This window comes from Azolla caroliniana, unplaced genomic scaffold (assembly GCF_043228905.1).
Source record: "Azolla caroliniana isolate FFs.n. ecotype wild unplaced genomic scaffold, voAzoCaro1.0.p SCAF_12, whole genome shotgun sequence".
Lineage (NCBI taxonomy): Eukaryota > Viridiplantae > Streptophyta > Polypodiopsida > Salviniales > Salviniaceae > Azolla > Azolla caroliniana.
In genome coordinates, this window is record NW_028230447.1 from 16,455,676 (window position 1) to 16,468,199 (window position 12,524).

Genomic DNA, 12,524 nt, shown 5'->3' on the forward strand with positions numbered 1-12,524 from the left:
ACAATGCCATGTAATGATACTTGCCCTTAGTTTGTCAATTGTGTCTTTGTAGCGCTTTTAGGCTTGTCGATCGCATCCCACTCTCACATAGAGAAGGGACGTTGAAATTCCAGATGACATTGACCTATACTTAAAAGGTGATTTGGAAAATCTGCAAAAAATAGAATTGGCCATATCCACATTCTGTAAGGCTTTAGGTGCACTGGTTAATTGGAACAAGTCCTTTGCATTTTGGGTGGGGGATGTAAATCCTCCTTTATGGAATCCACATCTACAATTTCGGTGGATACCATCAGATTGCCCAGTTCGGTACTAGGATGTACTGTAGGTATTGATCTTTCAATAGAAAATCAAGTGGCTCCCCTCTTATTGTCACTGCGGAAAAAGTTGTTATTATAGAGTTCAACCAAGTTGTCTTTTGTTGGTCGGATTGTAGTTGCCAATCAGGTTTTATTGGTTTCAACATGGTATATGTTCTGTCACGTTGGATATTTTCCAAGTCATGTATTCTGAAAATACGTAGATTGATTCGTAATTTTTTGTGGTCCGGTAAAACGAAAGGCAATGCTCGGTCTAAAGTGAAATGGGATGTTATTACCTTACCTCGTTCTAAAGGGGGACTAGGTATTATTGATCCAGTAGAGCAATCAAGAGCATTATTAAGTAAGTTGTTCATTAGAGGATTTATGTCGGGGCAAGAGATATGGAAAGTATTATTGCTTGACCGTTGTTCAGATTGCTCTTCTTGCTTAGGTGCCCCTTGGTCTAAGGATGTAAATTGGATATTTCGGGAAAATTTCCGAGTACCTGTAGCTAACAGGTGGGAAGACAAATTTCTTGGGACATTATTTTCAGCATGGAAACAAGTATTACCTGGTTTGCTTCACAATAAACCCAAACCCAAACCCAAACATTATCTTGAGTATCTTAGACAAAGGATAGTCTGGAATCCGTTGTTTACAACATCAAATGGTTTAGTGTTGGGTTCTAGACAATGGTTATCATGGGGAAAAATGACAGAAGGTCTTGCGAAAACAGTTCAAACGTGGCAAGGATTTTTATCGCATTCATGGGAAGAGCAAAAAGAAATCCTAGGTAATATGCATGGTGGCCAAATAATGTATCAACAAATTCAAGAAGCTATGAGTAGACTCCCCATACCACCCAATAACTTAAACCACGGATGGGTTGGGGTTTTTTCAAGGTTGGAAGTACTCTTGGCTATTAAGGAGTATTCAAATGATAAGACCTACCGGTCTTTTGAGGTGGATGAAGCAAACTAGTTGACACTGTTGGGGGAAATGGTGACAGATTACCCTTATGCTATGGAACACAAGATATGGTTCATAGGATGTGCCGACCATAAATGGTATATTGTTCCAATGATAGAGGAAATAAGGACACATTGGAAGTTGTGGTTGTTGGTTAAAAAACCAGTATTCAGATTAGATTGGGATCCAATTGATTATTAGTGGATTGATCCTTTTACGGGTAACAAGTTCAATTTCTTCCAATATTCTGTATAGTTAGGAAGACGTGTGCTTTCAGATACACCAGATGTGTTACCGGTTGCATTTCAATTTTGGAATCAACAAGGTATTACTCCCCAATTCCTTGCAAACTTCTAGGTTATACTATGGGCAAGAAAACAGTCACACCAATATATTGCATGTACATTGGTTACTTGTACACCGAGCCTTGCCGGTTGGCACATGGGTTGCATAGGATGGGAGTAGCTTTTGGATGTCGTTTACAAACGGAAACTTGAAAATATTGTTTATGGGAATGCATTTGAGTCTCAACTGAGATGGCAACTTCTCCTTAGAATTTTCGCTAACTATTTTCCCCCCATTGGTTTTGACTTTGGGGCATTGGTGGTTTGGACAGCATTTGTCCGTGATGCGTTCACATTGCGACATCGAATCTGTGGACCATGGATTTTTACACTAAATCTGGAAGTGTTCATACATTTACCAGTGTGCTGTCATTACAATTGCCAGGAATACGGAAGGAAGTCCAACGAGTATGGGAGATATTGAGTAGTACCATTGTATACATAATAAATGCATGCATACATATACCTGTTTGGTATACATATGTAATTTAAGTGATATACATAACATACATACATACATAAAATGCATGCATACATACAAATTTACAATACATAGATATGTATGCATAAATGCATGCATACATATGTACATATGTAATTTAAGTGATATACATAACATACACACATACACACATACACATACATAAAATGCATGCATACATACAAATTTACAATACATATAGATATGTATGCATAAATGCATGCATACATATGTACATATGTAATTTAAGTGATATACATAACATACATACATACATACATAAAATGCATGCATACATACAAATTTACAATACATAGAATCATACACATACATACATACATACATAATGTAATGTAATTAAGTGAAAGAAAAAAAATAATCTACCGAATAAATAGAAATAAAAAATAAATAGTGGAAAAGGCTAATTTAGTAGTTTCTGGAAACTGTTAACTACCGCTTGCGTTTTTTTACTCCTCTCTCCCTCCTTCCCTCGCAGAAGAAAACCCTAACCCTAACCCTAACCCTAACCCTAACCCTAATTCTAATCTCTTTCTCTCTGTACTCTCCTCTCCTCTCCTCTCCTCTTCCTTCTAACTCTGTTTCTTCAAATTGAGGACAGAGAATCTCAAAACCGAGCCTCTAATTTTTCTCTCAGCTTTTATACCATTTCCCTGCATCTTTTTAATTGCCCCTCGTCCCATACGTAGAAAGACTCTTCGTAGCAGAATTGGTAGCTTTGATGTCCTCTGCTTCCTGAGTTTATTTTCTCTGTCCGTTTTTTTTTTTCTTCTATTAGATTCTCAGAGCTATGGAAGTGGAGTACCCCAAGGATTTCGAAAACACGGTATGGTTATATATTCCTCTCATTATTTCTCTCATCTGGAAGGAACGTGCTAATCTTGGTTCAACCGCAATTATTTTCTAGTAATCTAAGCCAGGTTATCCCTAATATGTGTACGTTTACTGGTCTTCGATGCCAATCTGTGATTCGATAAATTTGTTTACGCTTGATGCCAATCTGGATACGTGATGCCAATTTGTGCTGAATCGCTAGTTTTATAATGCCAGACTATGTATGCATTGCTGCTAATATGTATAAATCCGCTGATCTTCGGTTTTAATCTTTAATGCCAATTTGTGCTGAATCGCTAGCTCGATGATGCCAGAGTATGTATGTAGTGCTGCTAATATGTATACATCCGTTGATCTTCGGTGTTAATCTTTGATGCCGGTCTGTGTTGAACTGCCAGGATTTTCTTCTATGTTAATTCTCTGCCAATCTGTATGATTTTTTTCCCTTTGATTTTAGTCTTGTAAGTTGCATAATGTTGATGCCATCCTCCATGGCATCACTTGATTTTTCTTCTCATCTGTGGTGTTGTGACATATGAGGATGGCATCACTTGATTTTTCTTCTCATCTGTGGTGTTGTGACATATGAGGATGGCATCACTTGATTTTTCTTCTCATCTGTGGTGTTGTGACATACTGCGATCGTCAAATGTTAATCTTTATAAATTTGTTGAGTTTTGTTGCTAGACTTTGTATGTTTTTATTGATGCTTATCTACATTGGACTGCTAGTCTTTGTTGAATTGTTGATCATTGATATTAATCTACGTACAAGTTTTGATCTTGAAATCAATCGCTGTTAAGCTGTGGATCTTTGATGCATATCTTCTTGCTAAGTTATGGACCTTTCATGCTAATCTGTGCGTTAAGCTGCTGTTCTTTGATGCTTATCTCTGTTAAGCTTGGGCCTTTGATGCTAATCTGATTATTAATTTCTGAACTTTGTTTTAGTCTGTGTGTCGAACTGTGGATCTTTTTTACTAATCTGTATAAACGTTTTAATCTTTGATGCTAATCTGTGTCAAGTTGTGGATCTTTTATAGAGTATTGGTATAAAGGTTTTGACATTTGATGCTAATCTATGTCAAGTTGCTTTTTTGAATTCCTAATCTTTGATGCCAGTCTTATTGATAGCCTGTGTTAAGTCAATATTCTTTGATGCGAATCTGTATTAAAATGGTAAACTTTGATGCGAATCTGTGTCAAAATGCCAAGGTTCAATCAAAATATGTGTTGAGGCAATATACGTTGCTGCATATCTTTATAATGCTAATATTTGGTGGTAATACATTTTAACTCGATATTCTTTGATGCAAATTCACGTTGGAATTTCTGGTCTTTCTTCTAATCTGCATCAAAATGCTAATACATGTTAGGCCAGATATTCGTTGGTGCAAATCCATGCTGGAATTTCCAAATTTGGTACTAATTTATACTGTATATCTGTGTTAAAATGCTTTAACTCTGATGCTGATAATCTGTGTAAAATGCTAAATTCTTTGATGAAAATCAGAGTGTTCTTCAAGATGTGAATCTTTGGATACTAATATGTATATTAATCTGATAATCTCTGATGCAAATCTGTATTAAATTGCTAATCTTCTGTGCAATATCTGTGTTAAGCTGCAAACATCCCATGCTAATCTGCATTGAAAGGCTAAACTCTGATGTTGCTAATCTGTCTTAAAAATTGCTTGCAGATATGTGTTTTTAAAAGTGCTTATTTTCTATACTAATACTTCAAATACGTTGCTAATCTCTGATGCTCCTCTGTGTTTTTAAGTGGCTAATTCCAAGAGAGATTTTACAGGTAATTAATGATGCTGATGTCCGCAAAATAGTGCTATCTTATCTTGTGCACAACTGCTTCAAAGAGACTGCAGAGGCTTTTGTTTCTTCCACAGGAATGAAATGTAATCCAGATTCCTTGGCCAATCTTGATACGAGGAAAAGTGAGTATCTTTCGTTCCTTTTTGCTTTCTGTATTATTGCTCAGTTTTATCTTGGAACATCCAAAGAAGTTTTAAGCCGTTGCAAGCTTCTATATTGCTTTGTTTTAATGTGGGGAAACAATAAAGAACATAACCTCTTCTATGGAAGGTTATATTGTTCTAATATATGGAAAAAACATATGAAGGAGTTAAATGTCATTGGAAACCTAACAGTGGGAAAAAACGTAATGAGAAGCTTATATTCTTATTGCTTTGCATTAATATGTGAGAAGAAATGTAAAGAAGTCTTTGGAAGCTTATATACCGTGTGAATAGCTTAATCATCATGTTAACCTTCTTTATTTTTCTTTGTTTTATTTGGGTTAGAAGAAAGAAGGTAGTCTTTGGAAGAGAATATAGTGCTAACCTTGTATATGATTGCTTTGTTTCACATGTGGAAAATTCAAGAATTTAGCCGTTCAAAGGTTATATCATGTGAATCTTATATATTATTGCTTTGTTTCTTGTGGGAAAAGAAGCGAGTCTTGGAAACTTCCATTGTTTAGCATTAGTATCTAATATAAAATTGTCCTATTCTAGCAATATACCGCCATGTCATGGAGGGAAATCCTTTGAAAGCGATGGAACTTTCACTTCAGCTTGCTCCTGATTTATTCCAGGACAACAAAGACGTGCTCTTTGATCTTTTAACTTTACATTTTGTTGAGCTTGTTCGAGCAAAGAATTGGTAAGAATCAAAGATGTTCACCTTACCTCTGTTCTTTTTTATATGATATGGTCCCTCAGATCAGAATGATGACATAGAGTGTACATGAACAGCATAGATGCGTTGGAATTTGCTCAAAGGGAGTTGACAGTCTATGGGAAAATAGATAAATTCATTGAAAAACTGCAGGTTAGTTTACTTCTGTTAATGTCAGAAAAATTCCTTGTCTTAATGAATTGCCTATTTACTATAATTCCGGTATTTGATACTCTCATAAGGTAGTTCTAATGTTGATACTATATGTATTGTGATGCTTCCTTATTGATGAGATGCGTTATCCAGTTCAGGTCATTAGTTATGAAGATGATCTTATCGATATAGATGCCGTGTATTACCAATTAAATCCATAAACTTTGTAGAATTTTACTCAAATGTTTTAAAAGCTACTCATCTAATTGATTTAAATTACAAAGGAGCGTTCGTCCATATACTATCTTAATCTGATGCTTATAACTTAAATCAGATGCCATGTATACATCATGATGCTTACATATGTATTTATGTGATGCTTCTTACAATGTTAGTCATTAGTTAAGAAGATGATATTGTAACTGCAGATATTTATACATACTGACTACTGTTAGTACTATCTCTTTCATATTAGTTATCGCATTCATATTACATGTATAAATACATTTACACAGTTTTATGAATAGAATTCCGTCAATACATTGTGATGGTTACATATTGATGTGATGCTTCATACAATGTTAGTCATTAGTTAAGGAGATGATGTTGTGACTACTGATATTTATATATACCGACCACTGCTACTACTATCTCCTTCATATCAGTTATCACTTTCATATTACATGTATAAATATGTGTTAAGTTTTATTAATAGACTTGTTTCAATCCAAGTGTTAGTAATGGCCAAGGTAGTTTTAGGTCTAAACATAGACAATCTCTCTTCATGCTTTCCCTCAGGTCAATATATATAATGGAGAAAGTGAAACACGTGGAATATTTTATTGCTAGTCCAGATAAAAAATATACTATATATATTTGTTTTGCTTTCCATTTCGTGTTGAGCAAGGAGGTCCCATTACAGAATGTAAACGAATGCTATGGCTTGATAACCATAGACTTCAACTGCCTACACTGACACATTGAAACATGCTTTCAGAGACATATTGTCTGTGATATCTTTTTCTCGGGTTCTTCTAAGCAATGAATTTTACTTCATGCAAATATTCACTATAAATGAATCTGTCTTGCAATAAGTGGGTGATATTGTATTCCAATAGATATGCCATTACAATATCTTCCATACCCTTTTTCTGGTACAACTTGGGTATGACTTAAGGGATTATGAATGTATTTATGTAAATGCTGTCTATGATGAATCTGCAACTAAAGCATTATACATGCCATTTAAGTTTTATCTTCTTTGAGCTTATCAGATGTATATTGCATATTATCATTTTTTCTCCCCTGCTGTTGTTGTATCTTCTTTTGTGTTCATATATATATATATATAGATATATATATAGATATATATATATATGTAGCCCATTTAAACAAGACATGTATTTACTAATCTTCTCTCTGAAACGTAGTTCAGGATTACATGACGCTTCTTGCATATGAGGAACCAGAGAAGTCCCCAGTATTTGGACTTCTTAGCATGGATCATCGACAAGATGTTGCAGACAGTTTAAACCAAAGTATTCTAGGTTTGGAGTTTAGCTTGATTAAGATTTAGATAATAGGGAAAGACTCTGAAATACATGAGTTTTTTTCTTACTTCTTCAAAGGCCCCCCAAGTTTCTTATTATTCCTCAAAATGCTCTTTGTTTACTCCCAAAACAGAGTAAATTGGGGATGAGATGACCATGTAAGTGCTCAAACAGCACATACATAAAATGCTCTTGAACTAAGGCATTTAGGTGAGCAATGAAGACTCAGGGGTATTTGTGAAAATAAAGAAAAACTTGAGTATTTCGGAGTTTCCCACTGGACAATATCTTAACTAACAAAATGACAATATCAACTAATTCCATATGCTTTTGTCAGCTTATCATAAACTGCCAAGTTATACTTCTTTGGAGAGGCTTTTACAACAAGTGACCGTTGTGCAATGTTGTTTGAATCCAGATAGTGGAAAGGTAAATAAAAAGCTGGATGTGTAAGCACATTCTAGAATTGTAATTCTGGGTTTGGGTTTGAGTTTGCGGAAATTACTCATATATATGTTTATGTATGAGCAATTCGAATATTTGCTCATACATAAACATATATATGCGTGCTTGCTTATTTGCGACAAATTATGTTTCTATGCTTTGGTCAAAGTTGAGGTTCCAAATCTGTTTTGACATATTTTTGGTCAAAAGCTTTTTGTAGTCTTTGAAGAGCAATGAATGCTACTTCGTGTTATTAGACCTTAAATGGGGTCAAAATGTTGAGTTACTAGTAATTAAAAGTTGCTAATTAGAAGAGGTTGATCACTCTTGGTATTTTGTTACACAGGATGGCTTACTCATCACAAGCTTTCTCAAAACCTAAGAATGCCGAAGATATTGGATGTTTAAATGCTGATCATCATCGTCATTATGGTCAAGCGCAACTCCATTAGAACTAGAAGAAGAATCAAGTGTTATACATCACTAGTTCATGGACATGAGGTTTTTCTTCCTCTACTCCCATCTCTCCAGATAGTTTTGCTTTTTCATTAGTCTATTCTCTGTCTTTCGGTCTCTCTATTCACACTACCTCATTACTCTGTTTCACCAATGTTCTTATCTCTTCATGGGTGATATTTAGTCCTTTGGCCTTGTGAATTAAGTCATATGGTTTTGTCTATTTCATGAAGCAAAATTGTGAATTTTGTTTCCATATTTTTTCCAAAGTGAAAATTTTGTTTGTTCCTGGATAGTGCCAGATTGTATTTGATCAATTATATGATATATAAGATTATTTGTTCGATTGATCTAATCTTCATTTAACTATAACCTAAACACATTTTACTTCCATGTTTATCTTTACATTGCGTACTCTATAAAGGAGTTTTTTACTCTGATTGTTTGCTCTCAAGGTTAGCTCTGTGAAATCTCGTGAAGAAACCCGTTGACGGATTCTTTTTAAAGACTTGTTGGATTTGTACATGAACACCCCTATGTTTTAAGACTATTTTGTATGCATTGGGAAATCACAAGGCGTATTTTGGTGATGTTTGTTGTTGAGGGGCAATTTGATCCCCCCCCTTCCCTTTCATAATGATTTACAAAGCTTTTAAACATTATTGTTGCACCTACACACGTATGGGACGCATGTACCACTTGAACTAGCCACAACTTAATGGACAGATGTATCATTTGAGCTAGCCATAGAGTTATTGGGCATTATCCTATGTGATGTGTTTTAAGTCTTAATTGTGCATGAACAACCACGAGTTGGTGGGCCTTAACCTATGTGATGTCGCATGTGTTTTAAGTCTTAATTGTGCACAAACAACCTACGGTGTTGAAAAACTCAAAAATATGTAGGTAGGTATCCTAGTTTTGGATTAGGTATAAACAAAATGATCTTGGAGACAAATAATTGAGGGAATAAGAAATATGCATTTGCTCTTTAACTACCTATTTATTATTTAACATAAACTACATGCTTTGTTTTTCTTTTACAAAAATGCCTGTCTTTTGACTAGGCTTCATTCAAAGTTACTAATACCAACCCTTCTTCGAAATAACACTACTCCAATTTGTTCCGTTTAACACTAATCTAATTCATGTGGTATCATCTTCTTCTATGGTTAAGGCCCAACTAATCTCAACTATGTTTAAAAAACAAATTAATTAGTGTTAAAAGATCATGACTCAAATTATTGTATCATTATTAAATCAACAAGATTGTCAAGTGTTACCTTGGTGTTGACCAAATCCTATCTATAGTTTTATAGAACATTGGGTTATTGGCATAAATTTAAAAAGTAAAAGTACATGGCAATTTTGAGAAGATATAGGGGTGTTTTGGTGTTTGTTTTCCTTGGATGAGAAAATGATGGGTAACGTTCTAAAAAATATAAAATGGAATGGAATATTTCAAGCAACACCTTGAAGGGAACATTTTATTCTTCAACAATGACATGGGTTGTTACAAATTCCAAACAATAACTCAAAGCAATACGTTGATGAGTAAATAAAAAGTGTGTATATGTGTGTGTGTGTATTGAGTACATATTGCCATGCAAAAGTAAAAAAAGTGATGCATCTTTAGAAAGAATCCTTTTGTAACACACCAAGGTTGCTTCATTATTGCATGGAGTCCATTCTTAATGTTGGATGTGCATTTTTATCAATTATTTTACTAACTAATGTGAGTAGAATCGTCAAAAGGTTCATGCTTCTACCTTAGTTGGAAATGAATGTATAAGTAAAATTTCCCTAGAGATCACCTTCTACGTTAATATGGCATGCTGCATAATCAATGGCAGAACTTCATGTTAGCTTGAATTGAACTTGAATACGACTTGAAATGCCCTTTTCTTAATATTAGAAGTATGTTGACTGACAACCTTGGTTGGGGGTATGTTTCATTTTTTGTGTCAAAGTTGGCAACATGACATTGACTTCCATCATAGCCATGTACTCTAAAGTAATCGCCTTGCATGTCGTAACTTTATTCCTAGGATCCAAAAGGCTAAGCCCATGTTAAAGACTAAAAAGGCCATTTTTGTGCCTTTTTGTCTCTTGCTCATCACTTGTAAGACATACGCTAGAACTTTTCTCTTTATCTGTCTCCCGGTCCTTGTAAACCACATAATTAAATTAAATGTATGTAGAAACCACCATTCCATTGTTGCCCTCCCTCTCTACATAGGGAGAGGGACATTCCGGAGTGCCATGAAAAAAAGTTGAGTAAACACATGATGAAACAATTCCCACATAAGTATGTATGCCTTTCAACTTTCCGGTGGGTACATTTACTCAATGTGCAACATCAAACATGAATGTACATTTTCTAATTATGTTGCAACCCACAATATCTTAAGATTGGAATATGATTTCCATCTCATCCATGGGTCCATTTTGCACATAGTGCATAAAGACTCATTGTCTAGGCATCAAATAACAAGAAGATAAACCTTGCCATATTTCGGATAAGTATTTTGAAATAGCATGTGCAATAGCGCATTGAATGAATAGGAATGTACATTGTTTTCCAATTGAACATTACAAAAAGAAACATATGCCCGACACAACCCTCTCCGATTGAGTGTTGAGCCTAAATGAAGGGCTCCCCAATTATCACTCTCCACATGAGAATGCCAAACTAAAAGACCACCCTTATTGTAGAGCCCATTCTTGTCCATCCATCCTTCTTAATGTATCACCCATCTTGTCGAAATGGGAAAAACTGTTGGGAGCCCATCACAGTGTGTCTTGTATCTACCAATATTTGCACGACTACTTTCATATGACCTGTGTGAGTCGGTCCCCAACAACCTGAGAATGCCAAACCAAAAGACCACCCTTCTTGTAGAGCCCATTCTCGTCCATCCATCCTTCTCATTATATCACCCCATCTTGTTGAAATGGGAAAAATTGCTAGAGCCCATCACATGTGTCTTGTGTCTACCAATATGATATCTGCACGAGTGCTTCCATATGACTTGAGAATGCCAAACTAAAAGACCATCCTTCTTATAGAGCCCATTCTTGTCCATCCATCCTTCTTATTATATCACCCATCTTGTCAAAATGGGAAAAAACTGCTAGAGCTCATCACAATGTGTCTTGTGGCTACCGATATGATATCTACACGATTGCTTCCATATGACCTGCTGCTGCTGGCTCTCACACACATCGTATATTCAAGGCATTTGGGCCAAAGTAGATGAAGAGAAACACCTTTTCTCCCCCCCTCCTTATGTATACATATAACCTAGAATGCATCATCATTAGACACAAAAGAGAGAGAACCAAACTAAGTGTATGAGAGTGAGCTTTTTTTGTGTGTGTATTAGTAGTGAGTAGGTGCAGGGTTCAAATCCATGCCACACCACAAATCAGTAAAAATAGTGTATATGTATATATACACTATATTTCCTTGAATCCTTCCTTCCATCATCATCACCATCGCCATCGCCATCACCAGAACTCAGGAAACATACAGAAAGAGACAGGAAAGCCGATAAAAGCAAGGCCCCTCCACCGAAATCTTTATTGCCCAAATTGGGTAACCGTCAAAAACCATAGTTTCTTTCCTTTTCCTTCATCAGATAAAAAGATTATGGCAGGGGTAGGGGTTCATGGGAGCTTCAGATTAATGGTAAGTGGTAGACATAACTCTCAGTTCTGTTTTTTTAATTTCTGAAGCTTCCTTCTTCTTCTTCTTCTTCTTCTTTCTGTGTGAAATTCTTCTTACCTTAGAGCTTTTGTTTACCTTCATGAAGTTTTTTCTTCTCTTTTCTGGCTATTTATTTATCTATTTATTTAGGTTTAATGTAAATGGGTCTTTCCATGACGCAAGTTTCATGTGCATTTCGGCTTTCTGATGCTTCCTTCTTCTTTTTTCTGCTCTCTGAATTTCCATGAAAGTAGCTTCATGTTAAAATGCCCCGTTTCTTTTACATAATTTTCTTTCCGACGGTGCTTTTTTGCTTTTTCCTTCCTGGGTTCTCATGTAGGGGATGTGTTGGAGGGTTTTAGTGTCTGTTTCCAGCACACAAGGTTGAATATGGACTCTAGAGTTTTAGGGTCTTCTGTTTCCAGTCACAAGAGGTTGAATAGGGTTTGTTCTTTTTTTAGGGTTTAGCTTTCTGCTTTTGTAATCGATTGCTTTTTTTTTCTGCATATTTCCTCCTCATCTACACTCTCCTAATTTCCTCTTCTTTTTTCTTTTTCTTGATCATTTGCAT

General features: G+C 35.4%; 1 protein-coding gene across 1 annotated transcript; it reads left to right on the forward strand.

The window, feature by feature from the left end:
- Positions 1-2,709: 2,709 nt before the first annotated feature.
- Positions 2,710-8,594, forward strand: LOC147857250 (LisH and RanBPM domains containing protein). Its single transcript, XM_087328968.1, has 7 exons — positions 2,710-2,940; positions 4,758-4,899; positions 5,479-5,626; positions 5,719-5,794; positions 7,230-7,341; positions 7,682-7,773; positions 8,135-8,594. The coding sequence occupies exons 1-7, from the start codon at positions 2,905-2,907 to the stop codon at positions 8,168-8,170; spliced, it is 642 nt and encodes a 213-aa protein (XP_087185094.1). The 5' UTR covers positions 2,710-2,904; the 3' UTR covers positions 8,171-8,594.
- The last annotated feature ends 3,930 nt before the right edge of the window (positions 8,595-12,524 follow it).

Excerpts from the sequence above, each read along its gene's own strand:
- LOC147857250 (XM_087328968.1), top strand. The coding sequence starts at position 2,905 with ATGGAAGTGGAGTACCCCAAGGATTTCGAAAACACG. Across the intron at positions 5,795-7,229 it reads AATTCATTGAAAAACTGCAG|GATTACATGACGCTTCTTGC; the intron begins GTTAGTTTACTT and ends AACGTAGTTCAG. Across the intron at positions 7,342-7,681 it reads TTTAAACCAAAGTATTCTAG|CTTATCATAAACTGCCAAGT; the intron begins GTTTGGAGTTTA and ends TGCTTTTGTCAG.